The sequence below is a fragment of the Elephas maximus genome, chromosome 1, assembly GCF_024166365.1.
Source record: "Elephas maximus indicus isolate mEleMax1 chromosome 1, mEleMax1 primary haplotype, whole genome shotgun sequence".
Classification (NCBI taxonomy): domain Eukaryota; kingdom Metazoa; phylum Chordata; class Mammalia; order Proboscidea; family Elephantidae; genus Elephas; species Elephas maximus.
Genome location: NC_064819.1, coordinates 136723180 through 136748954, shown reverse-complemented (window position 1 = coordinate 136748954; position 25775 = coordinate 136723180). Strand labels below are relative to the sequence as shown.

The 25775-nt window shown below is 39.4% G+C and overlaps 1 protein-coding gene across 5 annotated transcripts in view; it reads left to right on the top strand.

Moving 5' to 3' along the window:
• The window catches only part of CGAS (cyclic GMP-AMP synthase), a 115071-nt gene that overhangs the window by 5315 nt on the left and 83981 nt on the right, over positions 1 to 25775 (top strand). For 4 of the 5 annotated variants that reach the window (XM_049895511.1, XM_049895500.1, XM_049895530.1 and 1 more), the window contains exons 2-4: positions 53 to 272; positions 4703 to 4945; positions 14428 to 14530. In XM_049895511.1, the coding sequence (XP_049751468.1) occupies positions 53 to 272; positions 4703 to 4945; positions 14428 to 14530 (566 nt within the window). Of the gene's footprint in view, positions 1 to 52; positions 273 to 4702; positions 4946 to 14427; positions 14531 to 16082; positions 18261 to 25775 lie in introns of those variants that run through there. The other variant, XM_049895492.1, reaches the window with a different exon arrangement.

Below are 25775 nucleotides of genomic sequence, written 5' to 3'. Positions count from 1 at the left end.
TTGGAAAATATTCACAAGTAAGCATTTCAGTTCTCTTTTTACTATTTCATAGATATCTGCTCCTAATGAATTTGATATCATGTTTAAACTGGACGGCTACAGAATTCAGCTAGAAGAATATGGCGATAGTGGTGCTTTTTACTTTGTGAAGTTCAGAAGAAATCCCAACGGAAATCCTCTGAATCAGTTTTTAGAAAAGGAAGTATTATCTGCTTCTAAAGTACTGGCAAAGTTTAGGACAATTATTAAGGAAGAAATCAAAAACATTAAAGGTAAGATTTTTGACATTCAGTTTTTCAAATTCTAATCATACCTACTACTGCCAATGTACTGTTGTCTCCTGATCTTTCTTGACCTCCCTGCAGCAAACTGTTGACCTCTAACTCCTTCCAGAAACAACTCTTGGTTTCTGTCCACCACATTTTCTTGGTACTCTTCCTAAATGTTGGTTGACTGTATTTCAGTCTTCATTGAATATTCATTGAACTGCTGCCTGTGCCACTGGGTATATATGGTTGAATAAAACAAGGGGGCTCCCCTCTTGAAGCTTGTGATCTACTAGAAGAAATAATGTGTAAATAATATATAATACATATTGTAGTGAGTGGTATGAAGTTAATGAAATGGGAGAAGTGATATTGATTGGGGTGGGGAGGACAAGAGTACAAGGCTCTGAGGTGCAAAATAGCTTGGCAAGTTCAAGAAACAGAAGAGGCCCATGTGAACAAGGAGAAAGCGACTTGAGTTGAAGTTGAAGAGGTGGCCAGGGGCCTGAATAAATAATCTTTTTTAGAAGGATCAGCACAAAGCTGATTCCTATGAGGTGGAAGTTAAAGATGTCCGAAGTGTCCAGTTTTTCCAAACTGCTATACTACTCCATCATTTCCAACATCAACTACTTCTCAGTTCTCTCCTTCCCATATTTTGGGTTCCGTAATTGGCTACAGTGACTCACAGAACTCATGAACCATTAAGGAAATGGTTCATACTGTTGTGTAGGCTGGCACATCCCAGTCTGTGGGTCAGGCTGAAGGCTTCTCCTGACTGACATAATTGCAGGGGATAACAAACCCAAAATGGCAGGTCATACGACAGGCTGCTGGCTCACAAGGCTGCGGAAGCTGGTGAGTCAGGTCAAACGATAGGCTACTGGCTCACGGGGTTGTGAAAGCTGGTGAATTCCAGAATCAGCAGGTCAGATGGCGGGCTGCTGGCTCAAGTTCCAAGAACCAGAGGTCAGATGATGATGAGCCAGATGCAGGATTCAGAGCAAGAAAGAGATCTTTACCCAGAGCATTCATATGTATTGGATGCAGACCATACTTCAAGAAAATGCCCCTTATTTGAGCAAGGTGGTGCAAGGGTATAACTTGAATAAAGACGGTAAGGGTGGCAACTGGGATAAGGGTGTTGACTTGAGTTATACCCTGTAGTAAGGAGGTGACTCAAAATATATTCCTCCCTAATCCTGCCTCATTAACATAACAGAGAAGTTACTCCCAAATGGGACCATTAGCATAGGCATAGAGGCTAAGATTTACAACACATCACAAAATGGAGGATAAATACATCAGATCACAAAATGGAGGATGGCTATATCATTACATAACTGCCAAATTACATCATTAAATAACTGCCAAACCACTGAAAATCATAGCCTAGTCAAGCTGACACATAACCATCACAGGTTCTGTACACCTTATTTGCATTAGCAGCACGCTGTCCAATCTCCTTGGTAGGCCACAAGCACCTTTTTTTTGCATCATTCCACCCAATCATTGTGTGGGAGTCACAAAGACTATGGCCAGAAGGCCATATTAAGTAATTCACTGCACCACAGACGAGATCCTGTAAGGATTTGCGAATCCTGGCAAAGAGTTTAGATTTTATTCTATGTACGTTGATAAGCCACAGACAGGTTTTAATCAGGGAATGGTGATTGGCTTTGTGTTTTTAAAAGTTCAGGTGAAAGATGATCGTGGCTTAGATGGGATGGAGTTAGGGTGCTGGGGATGGAGAGAAGCAGACAGATTCAAGTTATGCCACTATTTGCTGCTGGATTAAATATAGGGACTGAGGGAGAGGGTTGAATTAAAGATGGCTCCCAAGTTTCAGGTTTAAGCACCTCAGGTGCATTGGTTGTGGCATTTTTCAAGGTGGTAAGGACTGAAGAGGAACATAATTTGGGATATTAATTAAGAGTTTCACTTTGAGTATGTTAGGTTAGAGATTCCTGTGAAACATCCAAGTGGATGTCAAGTATGCAGTTGGATATGGGTTTGGAATTCAGAGAATATGTTTGGGCTGTGGTAAACATTTGGAAGTCACAACACATAGATGGCATAGGGAATGGATGAGATCACCTAGGCAGAGAGTGTAGGTTCATTTATTCATTATTTGATATGTATCTGTTAATCATCTAATGTCCCAGTCACTGTTCTGTATGTTTGGGACACATTAATGAACAAATAATTGAAGACTCTCAACCTTCTGTAGCTTATAATCTTGCAAGTGGAGACATGCAGTTAATAATAAGTGGAAACCCTAGGGGGCAGTGAATTTATGTCACTGGGAGAGGAACAACTCAGAAAAGGAGGGTGAGAATGGTACACAACTCAAAAGATGTAATCATTGTCACTGAATTATACATGTAGAAACTGTTGGATTGGTGTATACAGCAACAAAAAATTAAATATAAAAAAACACTTGGGAAAAAAATAAAGATCTTGTGTGCCAAAATGTAGTAAGTACTATACTATGGGGGAAAATGTCTATCGAAGTGAAAGGGGTCACGAGAGTGCTGGGAAGCAAATTACAATGTTAAGAAGATCCCATTAGCGGTTGGACTGAAGAGAAGAAGCAAAAGGAGAATGTGTTTTGCAGAAGAAGTGGTCAGTGTTTAGAATGCTGCTGACCGACAGAAAACCATTGGATTTGGTTTTTGGTTTTCTGTGTTGGGGGTGGGGGGGGGTGTTGGTGACTTTGACAAAAGCAGTTTCAGTGGGATGATGGACCCAAAAGACTGAAGAGCAAAAAGGCAGGGATACAGGGAAGACAACTTGTGCAGGCAGCTCTTCAGAAAGTTTTGGCTGTGAAGAAGCTGAGATACGGGCGGGTGTGGGGAGGAGTGATGTGGGCTTAAGAGAGTGATACATTTTAGGATGGGAGACACTGGAACCCCTTTGTATGCAGATGTGAATGATCCTAAGGAGGGAGAGATGGCTGATGCAGGAGAAGGAATACTTGAGGAAACAAGGTGCTTGAGACGGTGAGACAGTGATGGCCTTTGAAAGGTGAAAAGACACTTAGTGGTAACAGGAAGGAAGAAGTAAACAGTAGATAAAAGATGGGCAGGTTTGCTGATTTAGTGATGAGAAAATGAGGGCATTTTCTAGAATTTTTTCCTTGATGTTTCTCTTTTCTTTCACCATGGTCTCCCAAAAGTCTTATCCATGTCTGTAGCTGCTTCTTGTACACCCTAACTCCCAAAGCCAGTATCTCTCATCCAGAGGTCTCTCCTAAGCTTCTGACTATCATGGCCACCTGCCCATCAGCCATCTCTACTTGGGTATTCCATAGACACTTAGAGCTCAGTGAATCTAAAATGAAGATCATTCTGGCCCAACCTTTCTTCCACCTGCTTCTTCTATTTTGAAAATGGAATCGACCTCAACCATTTCCCAGGAGAACATCCTGGGATGGCATCACAGACTCCTGCCTTCGTCCTTACCGCACACATTTAATCCATCCACCAGTTCTGGTGATCTGAACTCTTAAGTTGCTCTCACTTCTGCTCCCTGTCTCTCGACTCTCACTGCCTCTGTGCTACCACAGGTGCCCATTCTCTGGGCTGAACTACTGGCCTCCCTACCTCTTCTCTGGCCTCTTTTCCAGGCTTCCCTATAGCTGTCTGTAATTCAAAATGAAAATTTAATCACAGTCTTCAGAGGTTCCTCAACTGATACATGACATAAAAGCTTTTTTTTTTTAATTGTACTTTACATGGTTTACAGAACAAACTAGCTTCTTATTAAACAGCACACATATTGTTTTGTGACAATGGTTACCAACCCCATGACATGTCAACATTCTCCCTTCTCGACTTTGGGTTCCCTATTACCAGCTTTCTTGTCTCCTCCCGCCTTCTAGTCCCTGCCCCTGGGCTGGTGTGCCCCCTTAGTCTTGTTTTGCTTTATGTGCAATCCCCGGCTAAAGGATGAACCTCAGGAGTGACTTCATTTCTGAGCTAAAAGGGTGTTCAGGGGGCATACTCGGGGTTTCTCCAGTCTCTGTCAGGTCAGTAAGTCTGGTCTTTTTTTGTGAGTTAGAATTTTGTTCTACATTTTTCTGCAGCTGTATCTGGGACTCTCTTTTGTGATCCGGGACAGAACAGTTGGTGGTAGCAGCCGGGCACCGTCTAGTTGTACTGAACTCAGTCTGTAGAGGCTGTGGTAGTTGTGGTGCCTTAGTCCTTTGGACTAATTTTTCCCTTACCACATAAAATCTTAATGCCTCCCCATGGTAAGTATCAATAAATATTGATTAAATTAATAAAACATTTTGACTTGTGGGGTCACTTTTCATTTTAGAACTAATTTTCACCTTGCACTTAGCACTTTATATATTTCCTGTGTATTATTTTCTCTAGATTTCCAGGGAATATTGGATCCATTAAACCTACTCTTTTTATATATTTGAACAGATATAGATATTGTTTTGGAGAGGAAGAAGAGAGGAAGCCCTGCCGTAACACTCCTTATTAGAAAACCTAAAGAAATATCTGTGGATGTAATCCTGGCCTTGGAATCAAAAAGCAGCTGGCCTGTTAGCACCCAGGAAGGCCTGCCCATCCATAACTGGCTTGGAACAAAAGTTAGGACTGAACTAAGACGACAGCCATATTACCTTGTACCCAAGAATGCAAAGGAAGGAAACGATTTTCAAGGTATTTTGAATATGAGAGTTAAAGATATATAGTAAAATGTAATGACAGAGAAAGAATTGTTAATGTTAACTAGGGCAGTATAAGATGAACAGCCAGCTAATGTTGATGGCATTTCAGGCTTAATAAGCTTTAAGATGGGAGTTTGTTGAGAGACAGAATTGAAAACGGCATGATTATAGTGATAGTAAGGAACCCTGGTGCTGCAGTGGTTAAAGCAGTGGACTGCTAACCAAAAGGTCGTCGGTTTGAAACTACTAGCAGCTCTGAGGGAGAAAGATGTGATAGTCTGCTCCCATAGAGATTTACAGCTTTGGAAACCCTGTGGGGTCACTGTGAGCTGGAATCAACTCGATGGCAGTGGGTGGGCAGTAATAGTACTAAGTACTCAGTTTTAAAATGTCTAGTAGCCCACCTTTGACTTTTGTCTCTTCTTTATAAAGAAAGGCAGCACTGGCCTTGGGGACAGACTGTCCTGGATCTGAATTCTGAAATGTTTTCTCTTACTCGCTGCGTAGTTTTCGGCTAGTTACTAAGCCTCTCTAAACCCATTTGCTAATCTCTACAGTGGGTTAAGGAACCCTGGTAGCACAATGGTTAAGTGCTTGGCTGCAAACTGAAAGGTTGACCCACCCAGGGTCTCGTATGATGTATTTAACTTTGTTAAGAAACTGCCAAACTGTTCTTCGAAAATGGCTGTACAGTTTTGCATTCTCACCAGCAATGAACGAGAGTTCTGTTGGTCAGCATCCTTGCCAGCAATTGGAATTGTCATTTAAAAATATTTTTAGGCATTCTAAGAGGTATGCAGTGTGGTACAAATAGTTAAGTGCTCTATGACTAGCCAAAAGTTTGGAGGTTTGAACCCACCCAGAGGAGCCTCAGAAGATAGGCCCGGCAATCTGCGTCTGAGAGGTCACAACCTTGAAAACCCTATAGAGCAGTTCTATGCTGCACATGTGGGGTCATCATGAGTCTGAATCAAAATCAACCTGAAGGCAACTTAGAACAACAACAGCAGTGGCCTCGTTGTCCTTTTAATTTGCATTTCCCTGATGACAAATGATGTTGAATATCTTTTCATATGCTTCTTTTCCGTTGTACATCTTCTTTGTTGAGGCTTCTGTTAGTCATTACCCATTTTTTAATTGCATTGTTTTCTTATTGTTGCATTGTAATGGTCTTTGCATATTTTGGATACAAGTTCTTTATCAGATATGTGTTTTGCAGATATTTTATCCCAGTCTGTGGCTTCATTCTCTTAACAATGTTGTTCGCAGAGCAGAAGTTTATAAATTTAATAGTCTAACTTATCAATTTTTTCTTTCACGGATAATGCTTTTGTTGTATTTTCAGTGTGATTTGAATGGCATTTCTTTGATATAGGAGTGACATTGAGCATTTTCTGTATGTTTAAGAGCCATTCATGTTTCTTTTTCTGTGAACACAATGTTCATATTTCTTGCCCACTCTTTACAGAGCTGTTCTTTTTTCTCAACTGTTAGAAGCTGTTTATATACTAAAGATATCAATTCTTTTTTTGTAATATAAGTCGCAGATTTTTTTTTCCCACAGTTTGTCATTTTTTCTTTTTACTTACAGTGTTCTTTTGCTATGTAAAAGTTATTTTTATATAGTTACGTTAAATGTATCAGTTGATTCCTTTATTACTCCTGGGTTCTGAGTCAAAGTGATGAAAGCTTTTCTTCCCTCCCAGTTCATAGAGGGATTCACCCATGTTTTCTTCTAGTACTTCCCAGTCTGTAGTTTCTGTTTTTACTCTTTTGGTGTACTCTTTTGGTGAGTGTAAGTGTTTAATTTTTAGGATCTTCCAGTTATCTAGTTTATCTTCTTGTGGTTGTGCAGTGTTAGTTATGGCTTGTGTTATATTTATGCCATGTATCAGGGCCCCAAGCATTGTCCCTTTTTTCTTCTTCTGTGATCTTATTGTTTTCGATTTTATATTTAGATCTTTGATCCATTTTGAGTTAGTTTTTGTGTATGGTGTGAGGTGTGGGTCCTGTTTCATTTTTTTACAGATGGACATCCAGTTTTGCCAAAAACTTTTGTTAGAAAGACTGTCTTTTCCCCATTTAATATTTGCTTCTTCGTCAAAGATCAGCTAACCACAAGTGGATGGATTTATGTCTGGGTTGTCAATTCTGTCCCATTGATGTATGTGTCTGTCATTGTAGCAGTACCAGGCTGTTTTGGCTATGGTGGCTGTACAGTAAGTTCTGAGATCAGGTAGTGTGAGACTTCCTACTTTGTTCTTTTACTTGCATAATGCTTTATTTATCTTGGGCCTCTTTTCTTTCCACATAAAGTTGGTGGTTAGTTTTTCCATCTCGTTTAAAAATGCTGTTGGTATTTAGATTGAGATTGCCTTATATCTGTAGACCACTTTGGATAGAATTGATGTTTTTACAATGTTGAGTCTTCCTATCTATGAACATGGTATGTTTTTCCATTTATGTAGGTCTCTCTCTTTTGATTTCTTGCAATAATATTTTATAGTTTTCTTTGTATAGGTCTTTTATGTCCCTGGTTAGATTTATTCCTAAGTATTTTATCTTTTTAGGGGCTATTATAAATAGTATTGTTTTCCTGATTTTCCTTTCAAAGTTCTCTTTGTTAGCATATAGGAATCCAACTGATTTTTGTATATTGATCTTGTATCCTGCTACTCTGCTGAATCTTTCTATTCCAGTAGTTGTGAAATCTTTGGGGTTCTGTATATACAGGATCATATCATCTGTGAATAGGGGTAGTTTTACTTCTTCCTTTCCAATTTGGATGCCCTTTATTTCTTTTTCTTGCCTTATTGCTCTAAGTAGGATTTCCAACACAGTGTTACATAGGAGTGATGATAAAGGGCATCCTTGTCTTGTTCCTGTTCGAGGGGCAATGCTTTCAGCCTCTCTCTGTTAAGAATGATGTTGGCTGTTGGTTTTGTATAAAGGCCCTTTATTATGTTGAGGAGTTTCCCTCCTACTTCTATTTTAGAGTTTTTATGAGGAATGGGTGTTGGACTTTATCAATGCCTTTTCTTTGTCAATTGAGATGATCATGTGAGTCTTCTGTTTATGTGGTGAATTACATTGATTGATTTTCTAATGCTGAACCATCCTTGCATATCTCATATGATGCTGAATTATCTTGGCTAGAATTTTGTTGAGAATTTTTGCATCTATATTCATGAGAGATATTGGTCTGTAATTTTTGTTTGTGGGTGTGTGGTGTCATTGCCTTGCTTTGGTATCAGGTTATGCTGGCTTCATAGAACTCATTCAGGAGTAGTTATTCCTTTTCTGTGCTCTGAAATAGTTTGAGTAGTACTGGTATGAACTCTTCTCTGAATGTTTGGTAGGATTCTCCAGTGAAGCTGTGTGGGCCAGGAATTTTTTTGCCAGGAGTTTTTTTTTTTTTTTTTTTATTACCTCTTCAATCTCTTCTCTTTTTATGGGTCTGTTCAGATTTTCTATTTTAGTTTGGGTTAGTTTATGTAGGTTGTGTGTTTCCAGAAATTTGCCCATTACCTCTAGGTTCTCAAATTTGTTAGAGCACAGCTTTTCATAGTATCCTGTTTTGATCTTTTTATTTCACTGGGTCTGTTGTAATGTCCCCCATGTCACTTCTTATGTGGGTTACTTGCTTCCTCTCCGATCTTTCTTTTGTCAGTTTGGCCAGTGGTTTGTCAATTTTGTTGATCTTTTCAAAGAATCGAACTTTTGGTCTTGTTGATTCTTTCTATTGTTTTTCTGTTCTTTATTTCATTTATTTCTGCTCTAATTTTTATTTCCTTTTTTCTGGTGGCTGTGGGCTTCTTTTGTTTTTCTCTTTCTATTTGTTCAAGTTGTAGGGTTAATATTTGGGTTTTTGTCTGCTCTTTTTTGATGTGTGTGTTTATTGCTATAAATTGACCTCTGAGCACTGCCTTTGTTGTGTTCCATAGATTTTGGTATGATGTGTTTTCATTCTTACTTGATTCGAGGAATATTTGGATTCCCTCTTTGATTTCTTCTACTACCCAGTTGTTATTAAGCAAGGTATTATTCAGTTTCCTTGTATTTGATTTTTCCCCCTGCTTTTCCTGTTATTGATTTTTGCTTTTATGGTGGTGTGATCAGACAGAATGCTTTGAATTTTTTTTTTTATGGTGCTTTAAGTGAAAACTTACAGTTCAAGTTAGTTTCTCATAAAAAAATTTATACATATGTTGTTATGTGACCCTAATGCTCTCCCTATAATGTGACAGCACACTCCTCCTTTCCACCCTGTATTTCCCAGCTCCTGTCCCTCTCTCCCTTCTCATCTCACCTCTAGAGAGGAGCTGCCCATTTAGTTTCATGTATCTACTTGAGCTAAGAAGCACACTCTTCACAAGTATCATTTTATGTCTTATAGTCCAGTCTAATCTCTTTCGAAACAGTTGGCTTTGGGAATGGTTTTAGTTTTGGGCTAACAGAGAATCTGGGGGCCATGTCTTCTGGGGTCCCTTCAGTGACAGGCAGACCATTTAGTCTGGTCTTTTTACTAGAATTTTGAGTTCTGCACCCCACTTTTCTCCTGTTCCATCAGGGACTCTCATACTTTGATTTTTTTTGATGTTTTGGATTTTACTGAGGATTTGCTTTGGACCCCTGGCAGTGTAGTGTTTAAGAGCTTGTCTGCTAACCAAAAGGTCAGTGGTTCGAATCTACCAACTGCTTCTTGGAAACCCTAGGGGGCAGTTCTACTATAGGGTCATTATAAGCCAAAATCAACTTGCAGGCAACAGACTTTGTGGCCTAAAATGTGGTCTCTTCTGGAGAATGTTCCAGTGCATTGGAAAAGAATGTATACTTTGCTGCTGTTGGTGGAGTGTTCTGTATGTCTATGAGGTGAAGTTGGTTGATTCTGGCCTTTAGATCTTCTGTATCTTTGTTGAGTTTCTTTCTAGATGTTCTTTTACTGGTATGATTGGTATGTTGAAGTCTCCTACTATTATTGTGGAACTGTTTATTTCTCTTTTCAGTGCTGTTAGAGTTTGTCTTATGTATTTTGTAGCCCTGTCATTGGGTACGTTGGATGTTTGTTACGGTTATGTTATTATGGTGAATTGTCCCTTTAATCATTATATAATGTCCTCTCTTGTCTATTATGGTGGATTTAGCCTTAAAGTCTATTTTATCTGAGATTAGTATTGCCAGTCCTGCTCTTTTTTGGTTATTGTTTGCTTGACATACTTTTTTCCATCCTTTGATTTTTAATATATTTATGCCTTCATGTCTAAGCTGTGTCTCTTGTAGACAGCATATTGATGGGTTATGTTTTTTTAATCCATTCTGCCACTCTCTGTCTCTTTACAGATGCATTTAAGCCATGTACATTCAGTGTGATTATTGATAGGTATATTTTTTTTATGGGTTTATTGCTGTCATGTTGTTGTGCTTTTTTTTTGGTGGTGCTGACATTTTCTTTGTTCCTCTTAACTTTCCTGTGCTGATTCACTGTTTGTGGATTTTCTTTCCTTTTCTTTTGTTATTACAGATTTTCTGTTTACTGAGTCTTTATGTTTTTCTTTTTTAATCTGATATACAGATTTGTTAACTTTCTTTGTGGTTACCTTGACGTTTACCCTTATCTCCCTAAGTTTGAACCAGTTTTTTATCACTTCATATTGCCTTGACTTCCTCTCCATTTGAAAGTTCTGTACCTGTCTCAGTCATCTAGTGCTGCTATAACAGAAACACCACAAGTGGATGGCTTTAACAAAGAGAAATTTATTCTCTCACTGTCTAGTAGGCTGCAAGTCCAAATTCAGGGCATCAGCTCTAGGGGAAGGCTTTCTCTCTCTTTCGGCTCTGAAGGAAGGTCCTTATGATGCATCAGCCTTCTCTTGGTCTGGGAGTATCTCAGCACAGGAACCTCAGGTCCTAAGAATGCACTCTGCTCCTGGTGCTGCCTTCTTGGTGGTATGAGGTCCCCATGTCTCTCTGCTCGCCTCTCTCTTTTATATCTCCAAAGAGATTGGCTTAAGACACTATCTAATCTTGTAGATCTCATCAATATAACTGCCACTACTACATCTTATTACATCATAGCGATAGGATTTACAACACATAGAGAAATCACAACAGGAGATAAAATGGTAGACAAACATAATCATACAAAGGAATTGTGACCTAGCCAAGTTGACAGATATTTTGGGGGGACACAATTTAATCCATGACAGTACCTACACCATTTTTCCCCCATTTATTGTTTTGTCATTTTCATCATTTACAAATCGGTGTCTCTATTTTCCTGTTTAAGTCTTTTATTGAGATTTCTTTATCTAGGTTGGTACCTGGCTGATGCTGCTCTGTGTCCTAGACTCCAGTTGTTGTCTGATGACGTTGGTTCTTTAACCAAAACACTCCCTTTAATATTTTTTGTAATTTTGGTTTGGTTTTTACAAATTCCCTTAATTTCTGTTTATCTGGAAATGTCCTGATTTCACCATCGTATTTGAGAGTTTTGCAGGATATATTATTTTTCCTTAGCATTTTTTTTCTTTTACGGTTTTGTACATGTCATTCCATTGCCTTCTTGCCTCCATAGTGTCTACTTAGTAGTCAGAGCTTAGTGTTATTGTTTCCACTTTGTCAGTGACTTTTTGTTTTTCTCGTGCTGCTCTTAGGATTCTTTCTTTGCGTTTGGTTTTGGCAAATGTGATAATGACATGTCTTGGTGACTTTCTTTTGGGGTCTATCCTATATGGGGTTCACTGGGCTTCTTGGATAGTCAACTTTTTGTCTTTCATGATATTTGGGAAGTTTTCTGCTAGCAAATCTCTGTGTTTTCCATTTTATCCCCCTGTTCTGGAACTCCGATTATATGCAATTTTTTGCTCTTGATTGTATCCCACATAGTTCTTAGGTTTTCTTCCTTTTTTTCTCTGATTTTTCCTCAGTGGTATCCATGGATTTGTCTTCCAGTTTCACTGACCATGTCTACCATTGTTTCAAATTTGCGCTAAAACCTTCTATTGTTGTCCATTTCTGAAATTTTATCTTTTGGATTTCTAATTGCTGTTTTTGTATGTTTTCTTATTTTTTATTTATTTCGACATTTTGTTCTTGTATTATTTTCCAGAATTCTTTCATTGCCTTGTCTGTGTTTTCCCTGGTTTTGTCTATTTTTTCCTTAGTTTTGTCAGTGTTTTCCTTGATCTCTTTCCTAATCTCTTGGAGAGCCTTGAATATTAAACTTTCAAATTCCCTATTAAGTAATTCCAGGGCCTTTTCTTCTACTGGAAGGTCATCTGGTGTTTTATTTTGGTTGCTTACTGGAGCCATCCTGCCTTGTTTTTTTTAATGTGTTTTGACATTGTCTGCTGTCTCTGAGATATTCAGGCATACTTTCTTCATTTATTGATTATAGGTTGGTTTGTTTCGTCCTGCTTTTTTGTTATATTTGGTTACATCAGGGAGGGCAGCCTGGGCGTGTTTTGTTATTCCCTCATCCATGAGCACTATAGTTCTCACCACCTTGTCCAGGTGGACAGGGCCCGTCATTCAGCTATGGTGCAGCAGGGCAGGTCCAGTGGGTGGGAAAGGTGGGGATAGGTTGTTTTTCTGCAGCATGAACCCAGATGGCATGGTGAGGCCAGAGGCAGTATAAAGTGAGGGTTGGGGGTCCACACCCATCCTGCACTGGGGCACGGTGCTTGACAGGGCAGAGCTAGGGGCAGCGTGCTGGTTCCCTTCAGGGGCACAGCACTTGGCAGAGCATGGTCTAGGGGCCCATGCCAGTGCCACTAGGTGGCACAGTGCTCATCAGGGCAAGGCTGGGGGTGGCATGGAGCAGGGTCCAAAGGTCTGCACCAGTGCTACTCAGGGATGTAGCACTCAATGGGGCAGAGCTGGGGGTGGCATGGGGCAGGGTCTGGAGGTCTGCACCAGAGCTGCTTGGGACATAGTGCTCAGAAGGTGGTGCAGAGAGGCAGGAGGGAATGGAGAGGATTAATATGCAGAGCTAGGTGGGAGAGAAGATAAAAAAAGAGAGAAACAAAAGTAAAAAAAAAGCATGGTGGCACTGTGGGAGCTGGCAGATGGGCGGTTATGCCCATGGAAGCTGTGTGCCAGGGACTTTTCAGCTGAGTAGTGCAGCACGGCCCATCAAGAAGGGGCAGAGGCGGTGTGTGAGGCTTGATGGATGGGACAAAGAAAAGGAAGGAAGGGAAAGAGAGAAGAAACAACACACAAAAAAATATGGTGCTTAGGGAACTGGCCATTGGGGTGGGCGGGCTGGTGTCTCACTGGGTGTTGTGGCACAGCCCGTCAGGAAGGGGCAGAGGCAGTGCAGGGTGCTAGGTGGGAAGAAGAAGGAAAGAAAGGAAAAAAAGCATGTGGTGCTTAGAGAGCTGACCGGTGGGAGTGGGGCAGACCCAGGGCAGCAGTGAACCAGTGTGTCTTTGCCCTAGCAACCATGGCCTGCTGGAAAGCAGCAGAGGCAGCGTATAGGGCAGAAGGGTGAAGGGTGGGAAAGCGTGTATATCTGGTTACCGGGTGCTCTGTCTCCTAGTGGGGGGCTCCGTGAAGTTGCCTTCCCATAATCCCTGTCTGGGGTGGTTGCTGGCTATGTTCCACGATGATGAAGCTGTGCTGCATTAGCTGGTAGGGGACCTCTAGTCTGTAGCTCTCCTCGTTATCTGCTCTCTGCCAGTTTCTTCTTCCAGTCAGTGCTTGATCTTGTTCTTTATCCCTTCATTTGATGCTTAGAGTTCCAAAACTGATGTTTGTATCTGTTTTACTTAGTTTTTATTGGTCTTTCCTGCAGAGGGATGGCATGGTGCCTCTGTCTACAGCACCGTGTTGGCTCTGCCTCCTGAGAGCTGTTTTTAAGAATGATGAATGAATGTTGAATTTTATTAGCTGCATTTTCTGTATCTTTTGAGATGATCATATGATGTTTCTCTTCTGTTCTATTAATGTGACAAATTATATTGATTGATTTCCTAATTATAAATCAGTCATGCATTCCTGGTATGAAACCAACTAGTTAATAGGATGGTCAGAACTTAAAAGAGCTAGTCACGGTACAACTTGGGGGAAAAAGAGGAAATCATTGTATTCTTAACACAGACTCTTCCCAAAGAATAAAAAAGAAACATTCCCCCAATTTATTTTATTTAATACTAAAACTTGCAAGGATGCTATAGAAACAAGATATTAAAAAACCGAATTTAACAGTTTATAAAAGGTAGTCCATTTTACTATGAATATTTTAAGCTCTTACTCCCCCCCACAGCCATTTTTCCATCTCAGCCCACTATTTGCTTCAAAGCACTTATTTTGATATGTAATTACATTATTTATCTGTTCACTGCATTTCATGTGTCTTCCCCATAAAATCTTCTCAGAACGATGTTTTAATGAAGAGAATAGCTTAAATGTTGTTTTGCGTAGATATGGGTAACTTTAGTAAAATGCTTTTCTGGTTTTCTTTTCAAAATTTAGAAGAAACATGGCGGCTGTCCTTCTCTAATATTGAAAAGGATATTTTGAATAATCATGGAAAGTCTAAAACATGCTGTGAAAATAATGGAGTGAAATGTTGCAGGTAATTTTCATATTTTGTTAAATGGCGGATTGTCTGTGGAATGCTTAATTCTTTTTTGACCAGTTAGGTCAAACCTTATGATGATCAGTGCTGGGTTGGGTCCTGGGGGCAGGGCAGGATTGGGTTGGTCTGGGTATTATCCAGAGGGTGAATATCTTAGTTACCTAGTGCTGCTAGAAATACTACAAGTGGATGCCTTTAACAAAGATAATTTTATTCTCTCACAGTTTAGGAGGTGATAAGTCCAAATTCAGGGTGTCAGCTCTAGGGGAAAGCTTTCTATCCGTTGGTCCTGGGGGAAGATTGTTGTCGTCAATCTTCCCCTGGTCTAGGAGCTTCTCAGCTCAGGAACCCTGGATCCAAAGGAAGATCTGTACTCCTGGAGCTGCTTTCTTGGTTGTATAAGGTCCCTCTGTCTTTCTGCTCTCTTCTCTGTTTTCTCTCTCAGAAGAGATTGATTTAAGACACAACCTAATCTTGTAGATTCAGTCCTGCCTCATTAACTGGTGCTAATTCCATCTCATAAACATCATAGAGGTAAAATTTACAACACATAGGAAAATCACATCAGGTGACAAAATGGTGGACAGTCAGACAATACTGTGAATCATGGCCTAACCAAGTTGACACATATTTTGGGGAGACACAATTCAATCCATGACAGTATAGCATTAAACTTAAAGAAGTCATATTCAAGGACTAAGGAAAAGGTGTTGTTAGAAGGTAAGGCTAGGTTGTAGTGGGAATATAAGGTAGGATAGAGTGAGAGGCTGTGAACACTAGCCATGACAATGTGACATGTCAGTAGTCTGGTTGCTTAAAGATAATGCATATTAATGTCATGTAATGGGTGGAACCCAAAGGGTCACTCTTATTGGATCCTTTCTTAGGGATGGTTTGGCTCTATTGAAGGCCAGGGACTGACTGACTGGCCAAACTTGAAACAACAGTAAGAGATGGGTAATTGTTTTTCTTGGTAGCATACACATCATAAACAACTGAGATTAAAAAGCAGTTGTTCATTTGAGTTTCTAACATCAGCCAGTATGAAGGTCACAAAAGTTAAAATGTTAAAATAAGAATGCCTAACACATAGGCACAGGAAGTTCATTAAGGTTTATGTGCAGGTGTTGAAGCAAATTGTATTCCTAATGAGTCTAAATAATTTTTTATAAACCTCAGATTTTGTCAACTGGATGGATAATGTAAGTATTTGCAGCCCGATAAAGCAAAATCATTTTATAAAAATTAAGATTTTTCTAGCTAATGAATAGCTGGATAAATAATATAAATGCCAGTTTTATGCAGTTGAATTAATTCTGATAGAAGCTGGAATGGAATGAGGGAAGAAGAGATGTTTTTTGTTTTTGAAACTTCAAAGTATATATTTTAAAAAATAACCAGGTTTTAGGTTCACTTTATATTTGTTATTTATATACCTATACTGTTTTGTACTGTTTTTAATGTTTTTTTCTGTAAGATGCCTAAAATCCTTTGTGACATGAGATGAGTTTTAAATATATAAAAATAAATGTTCTTTTTTGATCAACAGGAAATCTTGTTTAAAACTAATGAAGTATCTTTTAGAGCAGCTGAAAAAAAAGTTTGAAAACCGAAAAGAACTGAACAAATTCTGTTCTTACCATGTGAAAACTGCCTTCTTTCATGTATGTGCCCTGGTCCCAAATGACAGTCAGTGGCATCCTGAAAACCTGGTCGAGTGCTTTGATAACTGTGTCACATACTTTCTTCAGTGCCTCAGGACAGAGCAACTGAGGCATTATTTTATTCCTGGATTCAATCTATTCTCTCCAGATGAAGTTAACAAAATAAGTAAAGAATTTCTTTCAAGGCAAATTGAATATGAAAGAAACAATGGATTTCCAGTTTTTGGTGAATTTTGAAATTATATTTTTAAAAAAAGGACCCAGATTAAAGTGACTATAATAATTAGAATGTTTTCAGTTTATCACAGTAATGATGGACTAAGATGAATGTAAATAATTGTTCAATTCTCAGTTTGTCTTCATAAAGTACAAAAGGATTGATTATCCCGGGAAAGAGATTAGTTAAGGATTAAGAAGCAAAAACTCTTTCATGCTTCACACCATACACAAAAACAAATTCAAAATAGATTAAGGACCTAAATGTGCAAATTAAAATCATAAAATTCTTAGAAGAACAAGTGGTACGTCATAAAAATTAAAAACTTTTCTCCATCAAAAGACTTAACCAAAAAAGTGAAAAAACAAGCTGCCAGCTGGGAGAATATCTTCGGAAACCATATATCTAACAAGAATCTAATAACCAAAATGTAAATAAAACTTCGACAACTTAACACAAAGAGACAGCCTAATCATCAAATGGGCAAAGGACTTGAATAGACAATTCACCAAAGGGGACATTCAAATGGCCAGCAAACACATGAAAAGATATTCAGCATCATTAGCCATCAGAGAGATGCAAATCAAAACCACAGTGAGATACCATTTTACTCCTACTAGGGTGGTTAAGATAAACAACAACAACAACCAAAAAAACAGAAAATAAGAAGTTTTGGCTAGGGTTGGGGGAAGTTGGAACCCTTATCCATTGCTGGTGGGAATGAAGCCATCGTGGAAAACAGTGTGGCAGTTCCTCAAAAAACTAAAAATAGAGCTACCACATTACCCAGCAACTCCACCCCTAGATGTATACCCAAAAGGCTGGAAAGTAGAGACTCAAAAAGAGACTTTGTACACCAGGATTCATTGCAGCACTATTCTCAGTAACCAAAAGGTGGAAACAACCTAACTGCCCATCAACAAGTGACTGGATAAACAAAATGTGCTACATACATGCAATGAAATCCTACTTAGCCAGTAGGAAAAATGAAGCCTTGATACATGCTAAATATGGATGGAGCTGGAAGAGATTATACTGAGTGAAATAAGTCAATCATAAAAGGATAAATATTAGTGACGTCACACATATAAAAAGACAAAAGGCAAACGTATAGACAATGAAGTTTATTAGTGGTTACGAGGAGTGGAAGGGAAGGAGAAAGGGGAATTAATGGTGATGGAAAAATCACACTGATGTAAGGTACTGCACAGTGGATTATTGTAACTGCCGTCAATAAGCTGTACACCTGTAAAAAGTTGAATTGGCACAGGTTGTGTGATAGATGTATTTATAGTGGCAAAAAAGAGTAGCTGCTGAGGCTGCTTATGTACAACCAAACACCTCATGGGATTTGGTTCCTTATTTTGGAGATTTAGGGTCATGGTTTCATGGGACATCCTAGTTAATTGGCCTAAAAACGTGTTTAGTGCCTCTCTTCTACCTCCTAGTTTATTGCATAGTGCCTGGGGTCTTAAAAGCTTACAAGCAGTCATCCAAGACACAATTGGTGTCTATTCTCCTGGAGCAACAGGAAGAAGGAGTAGGAGGAGGATTTGGAATGTGTGGCGAATTGCGTCCATGAATAACTGCTTCCTTTGCCATGAGACCAGAAGAACTGGATAGTGCCTGGCTACCATTACTGAACATTTTGATCATAGATTCCATAGAAGAATCCTGATCAAAAGGGGGAAAATGCAGAACATAATTTCAAATTTTCATGGACTCTAAGCTTTCTGGAGCCATGGAGGGTGGATGAATCCCTGAAACTATTGCCCTGAGATAATCTTTAAACGTTAAACCAAAAATATCCCCTGAAGTCATCTTAAAACCAAAAAAAAAAAAACAATAGGTTAGCTTAATTAGTAAAAAAGATCTGCTTGAGCATTTTGCTCTTTTAAGAACTATATGGGATCAACTTGACAACAACAACTGGAAAAATTAGATAAGAACCTTAGGGGGCAGTGAGTTTATGTTAATGAGGGAGGAACAACTCAGAAAAAAAGGGTGAGAATGTTGTACAACTCGAAGAATGTAATCAATGTCACTAAAATTGTGTATGTAGAAACTGTTGAATTGGTGTATGCTTTGATGTGTGTGTTCACAACAACAACAAAATAAGTAAAACTTAGGGGTAAAAAAAAGCAAAAACTCTCTTTGCCATTGAGTCGATTCTGACTCCTGGCAACCCCATGTGTTACAGAGTAGGCCTGTGTCATAGGATTTTCTTGGCTGTAATCTTTACTGAAGCAGTTCACCAGGCCTTTCTTCTGCAGAGACACTGAGTTCAGATTGTCAGCCTTTAGTTTAGCAGCCAATCACAAACTGATTGTCCCACGTAGGTACCTTCCAGAAGAAAAGGAATATTTAAAATAAAAAAATTGTACCATATTGGAATGAAAAAAAGAACAAAATGCTTATCCATTTAATTAAATTTATCAACACTGAACACCAATTCTTCACCTAGCACAGGTATGTGAAATGATGCAAGGGACGATTAGAAATTATCATTCCCTCCATAAAACCTGTAGACTCTGTTGAATGTACAAATATATTTGGAAGCAATGTCCTGTCCTAGATGCTAAGATAGGTAAGAAAGAAATGAAAAAAAAAATTCCGTGTTGTCTCTGCTCTCAGGGAACACAATTTATAGGAAGATATAGGACACTTGAGTACATGTGTCTAAATATAAAGCAGGTAACTTTTTTAAAATTTTTGGTAATACTTTTGTGTATATTTCTAAAAAGATAATATATACACATGATAAAAAACTCAAAAAGTAACAAGGGTATGGAGTGAAGTGTTGTCCTCCTGTGTGATCAAGTACCTTTCAACCTAGAGGCAACAATTGTTTATTTTTTTTCTATTTATTCTTAGCAATGTTCTGTGCATTTAAAAATATTCATGTATACATTTTTCATTTTTATAAGTGGGGGAAATTCTAGATGTTATTCTGAATGTTGTTTAAAAAAATAATTAGAAGATATTTCATGCAAAAATTGTTGAATTGACAAATGTTTTGTTATGTATATTTTTACCACAATAAAAATAATTTAAAAAGAGTAATTAGAAGATACTTAAAATACAGGAAAACATATAAAACAATAAAAAATAGTGTCACCCACTAGCCAGATTAAAATGTAAAACATTGTCAAAGCCTTCAAATTCAGGTGCATTTCTCTCCAGGGGCTTCTCCATCTAAGAGATGACCTCTGTCCTGAATTTGGTGTGTATCAGTGTGTATTTCTTAATTTTTTATTGTATATTTTCTTAGTTGTTTAGTGCTGCCATAACAGAAATACCACAAGTGGATGGCTTTAACAAAGAGAAAGTTATTCTCTCACAGTCTAGGAGGCTAGAAGTCCGAATTCAGGGCACCAGCTTCAGAGGAAAGCTTCATCTCTCTGTCGGCTCTGGGGGAAGCCCCTTGTCATCAATCTTCCCCTCGTCTAGGAGCTTCTCAGTGCAGGGACCCTGTGTCCAAAGGATGATGCACTCCCCTCCTGGTACTTCACTCTTGGTGACATGTGGTCTCCCTCCTCTCTGCTCCATTCCCTCTTTTATATCTCAAAAGAGATTGACTCAACATTCCACCTAATTCTGTAGATTGAGTCCTGCCTCATTAACATAACTACCTGTAATCCTGCCTCGTTAACATCATAGAGGGAGGATTTACAACACACAGGAAAATCACATCACGTGACAGAATGGCGGACAATCACGCAATACTGGGAATCATGGCCTAGCCAAGCTGATACACATTTTTGAGGAACACAGTTCAATCCATGACATATATGTATATACACCTGAGCAATGCATTACTTTTCAGATTTTAAAACTTTATGTAAATGACATGATGATGTGTATATTCTGATTTTTTTACTCAAATTATGTTTGATTTTGATCCATGTTGATGTGTGAAATTCTGGTTCTTTTTTTTTTTCACTGCTGGATAGAAATCCATCATACAAATATGACATAATTATCTATTCTCCAGGTAGAATAGTCTTTGTTCTAACTTTTTGCTGTTACAAAAACAAACAAAAAGCTGCTACAAGCTTTATAGCACATGTCTCCCGATGTATGTGTTAAATTTTTCTCTTAAGTATGCACATTCCTAGATATTACTGTTGTTATTTTTAGTTGCCATCGAGTTGATTACATCTCATGGTAACCCCATGTGTGTAGAGTAGAACTGCTCCATAGGATTTTCAAGGCTGCCACCTTTTGGAAGCAAATTGCCAGACCTGTCTTTTGAGATCTGTGGGTGAGTTCGAACCACCAGCTTTCTGGCTAGTAGTCGAGCACTTCACCATTTGCACCACCCAGGGACTCATATTACTTGTTGTTGCTGTTGTTGTTGTCAGGTGCTGTCGAGTCAGTTCTGACTCATAGCAACCCTAAAAGACAGAGTAGGACTGCCCCATAGGGTTTCCAAGGAGTGGCTGGTGGATTCGAACTGGCGACATTTTGGTCAGCAGCCATAGCTCTTAACCACTGCACCATCAGGGCTCCATTATATTATTAGAAATTGGAAAAATGTTCTCTCCAAAATTATACTAATTTATACTTCCACCAGCAATATGAAAGAGTTCTGTTGCCCAACAAAACTTTGTTTTGTAAAAATTTTACATTTTTCTAGCATGATGGGTGAGGAATGGTTTCTCCTTCGGTTTTTTTTCTGAATACTACTTAAAATGAGTTTCTTGTCATGTGTTTATTGATCATTTGTATTTAATCTTCAGAAAATTGCCTGTTCATATCTTTTGCATATTTTCTTGTTGGTTTTTATCTTTTTCCCATTGCTTTGTAAAAGTCCTTGGTATATTTCGGATACTTTTCCTTTGTTGGTTACTGTGTAAGAAATAAGTTCTCTCACTATGTGGGTTCTCTTTATCTTTCTTGGTTGTATTTTAGTACATTTTTAAAATTTTAATGTTATTGAATTTATCAGTCCTCTCCTTTATGTTTTGTGCGTTAGGCATCTTGTTTAAAACCTGAGATGTTTGAACATACTAAAAGAAAATGTAGACATTTGGAGGACAATTTTGGGGAGAATTGATAATACCCATTGGCGTTGCCATCGAGTCAATTCTGACTCATAGTGACCCTACAGGACAGAGTAAAACTGCCCCATAGGGTTTCCATGGAGTAGCTGGTGAATTCGAACTGCTGACCTTTTGGTTGGCAGCCAAGTTCTTTAACTACTTTGCCACCAGGGCTCCAAATTAATGATAAGTACACAGAAAACTAGACAAACAGACAAAAAAAAATCAAAGCATGATGGGTAAGGTTGTATGTCAACTTGGCTGGGCCGTGATTCACAGTGCTTTGGCAGTTATGTAATGATCTAGTTTAGAATTTATGTAATGAAGTAACTGGACTAATCCAAAAGCTAAGAGGGTTTCCTGAATACAATCAAACACTTCAAGGGACAGAGTAGCAGGGACAGGGATTTGGTGACCGTGGTTTCAGGGGACATCTAGGTCAATTGACATAACAAAGTGTGTTAAGAAAACGTTCTGCATCCCACTTTGGTGAGTGGTGTCTCAGGTCTTAACAAGGCACCATCTAAGATGCATCAATTGGTCTCAACCCACCTGGAACAGAGGAGAATGAAGAACACCAAAGGTACAAGGAAAATATGAGCCCGAGAGAAAGAAAGGGCCACATAAACCAGAGACTCCATCAGCCTGAGACTAGAAGAACTAGATGGTGCCCGGCTACCACCAATGACTCCCCTGACAAGGAACACAACAGAGAATCCTTGATGGTGCAAGAGAAAAGTGGCATGCAGACCTCAAATTCTAGTAAAAAGGTCAGTCTTAATGGTCTGACTCAGACAGGACAGACCCCAGAGGTCACGGCCCCTGGACCCTCTGTTAGCTGAAAACTAAAACCATTCCTGAGCCAACTCTTCAGACAAAGATTAGACTGGACTATAAAACATGAAATGACACTGGTGAGGAGTGTGCTTCTTAGCTCAAGTAGACACATGAGACTATGTGAGCTGCTCCTGTCTGGAGGCAAGATGAGAAGGCAGAGGGGGACAGAAGCTGGTTGAATGGACACAGGAAATACAGGGTGGAGAGAAGGAGCACGCTGTCACATTGTAGGGAGAGCAACTAGGGTCATATAACAATCTGTATAGGTTTTTGTATGAGAAACTGACGAATTGTAAACTTTCACTTAAAGCACAATACAAAAAAAAGAAGTTATGTAATGATATGGTTATCTCACATTTTGTGATATAATGTAGCCACCTCCATGATGTGATCTGATGTTATCAGCCAATCAGTTGTAAGGGGAGTTTCCTTGGGGAGGTGTATCCTACATCCAATATATACATGGACATTCTGGCAAGGCTTACTGACTCTTGCTTGCTTTGGGTCTTGCATCTGACTTATCATCATTTGACTTCCCATTCTTGGGACTTGAGCCTGTAGCCTGCCATATTGTCTGCCAATCTTGATATTCGTTGGCCATCAGCTTGCCATCTTACCTGCTGATCTCGAACTCATCAGCTTCCACAGCCCATGAGCCAGTGGCCTGCTGTCTGACCTGCCAATCCTGGGTTTGTCAGCCACGGCAGTTATGAGTCAGGAAAAGCCTCCAGCCTGACACCTGACCCACAGACTTGAGATTTGCCAGCCTTTCCAACCACATGAGCCATTTCCTTGAGATAAATATTGCTCTCCATATATATGTATATACATACATATATACACACACACGTACACACACATATGTATATGTATATGTGTGTATATATATATATATATGTGCTTACACTTCACTGTTTTTCTTCCCTGGAGAACCCAGCCTAAGACATTTGTTACCAAGAGTGGTTCTAGAGAAACAATCGTAAGGATCAGTTTTCTAAATTGGTTCTCAAGTCTGACTAGTCTTAAAGGTGCTGATAACTCCACCTCCAATAGTAAAGAGGGCGCTGCTAATCCATGACATTGAGGTGGCAATATTAATACACAAAATATCACCACAAATAGATCAAGTATTGGTGAGAGGCGAGGCACCGGGTGATTGCATGTTTGATACTTTTCTACAATTTTGTCAGAATGAGAAGTGTAAGGAAGCTGGTTGGTTGGTCCTAATTTTGCTAGGTGAAATGGTGAAAGAGATGAGCTCAGGGCTTCAGAGTCACAGCTCAAGTGCCACATACAAGACCTTAAAGTTGCCACGTGTGCCCTAGAAGAAACCCTTATTTCTTGTAGTAACAGAGCTGATGACATTGCTGAAAACCAGACCCAGGATCTTATTATAAGAGTGGCTGAATTACAACAGTAACTGAATTCCCAACCTTGAATGGTGTCTGAAGTTAAACTGAGGGCATTGATTGGGAAGAAATGGGATCTTGATACTTGGGATGGAGACATATGGGCAGATAATCAGGAAGCTAGGAACATTGAGCCCCTAAATTCCATTGAAACCCTCCTGCCAACAGAATCAGACCTCTTACTCCCATCTGAAGAGATTACTCCATCTTTGTCTGCTAAGCCACCCTTCCCAGTAAAACCATTAGTCCCTCCACCCCCATCTGATGAGATGAACCCAGCTGTGTCTGAAGAGCCTTTGTCTGATTCATCACCTGGGGTGGTGTCTGAGTCATTGCTTGGGGCATCATCTGGGGTAGATACCTTACAAGACATTTTTGAATGTTCCCAGGACTTACCGCCACTGTCCATTTTTGCTTCTGGACCTATAACTATACTTAAGTCCCACTGATCCCTAAGAGGTGAAATATGAAGTATGACCCAGGAGGAGGTATGCTACACTCCAAAAGACCTGCTTGACTTTTCTAACATGTACAAACAGACACCTGAGGAATATGTGTGGGAATGATTGTTAAGGGTTAGGAATAATGGTTCAAGGAACATAAGATTGGATCAGTATGAGTTTATTGATATGGATCCACTAAGCACATATTCTTCTTTCAGTGTTTCAGATTACATGGTGGCCTACACTAAATCAGGGTGAAGTACCAGATTTGCCTTTGTATACTGTAGAAGAAAATATTCAAAGCCTTAGAGAAATCGGCATGTTAGAGTGGATTTATCAGGTTAGACCCACAAATGGAGTGCCCAGAAGACACACGTCTTACCTCAACAGTGAGGAACAAATTTGTGAAGGGAGCCCCAGCATCCTTGAAGACTGCTGTGATTGCTATTTTGTGTAAGTCAGATTTGACAGTGGGAACCGAATTAAGACACCTAACTACAGTGGGGCTGATTGGACACAGTGATGGTAGGGGCCAAGAAGCAGCACTCAATTGACAAAGACAAGGTGGGCATAGCTACCGTAATGGACAGCGGAGTCAAAGTAGTAATCAAAATAGTCTGACTAGTCTTAAAAATGCTGTCGACTCTGCCTCCAGTAGTAAAGAGGGCTCTGCTAATCCATGGCATGAAGTGGCAATATTAATACACAAAATATCACCACCAATACATCAAGTATTGGTAAGAAGTGAGGCTCTGGGTGATCACATATTTGATATTTTCCTACAATTTTGTCATAATGAGAAATATAGGAAAGCACATTGGTTGGTTCTACTTTCACTAGGGAAAGTGGTAAAAGAAAGAGATGAGCTCAGGACTTCAGAGTCACAGCTCAAGAGCCGCATAAAAGACTTTTGCCCTGAAAAAAAAAACTTATTTCTTGTAGTAACTGAGCTGATATTGCCAAAAACTAAACCCAGAGTCTTATTGTAAGAATGGCTGAATTACAATGCCAACTGAATTCCCAAACTTGAATGGTGTCTGAAATTAAAGTGAGGACACTGATTGGGAAGAAATGGGATCCTGGAACTTGAGATGGGGACATATGGGCAGGTAATCAGAAAGCTGGGGACATTGAGCCTCTAAATTCCATTGAATCACTCCTACCAACAGAACCAGCCCTCTTTCTCCCACCTGAAGTGATTACTCCATCTTTGTCTATTAAGCCACTATCCCCACTAAAACCATCAGTGCCTCCACCTCCATCAGATGAGATTAACCCAGCTGTGTCTGAAGAGCTTTGGTCTAAGATATCTCCTGGGGTGGCATGTGAATCATTGCCTAGGGTGGCATCTGAGTCATTTCCTGGGGCATCACCTGAGGTAGATGCCTTACAAGACATTGGTGAATGTTCCCAGGACCCAGAATATTCCCACCACCCATTTTTGCATCTGGACATATAACTAAGGTCTCAGTGAGCCCCAAAAAGTGAAGTGCAAAGTGTGACCCAGGTGGAGGTAAGCTACATTACAAAAACTGCTTGACTTTTCTATTATGTACAAACGAACCTGGGGGAATATGTGTGGGAATGACTATTAAAGGTGTTCGATAATGGTGCAAGAAACAAAAAG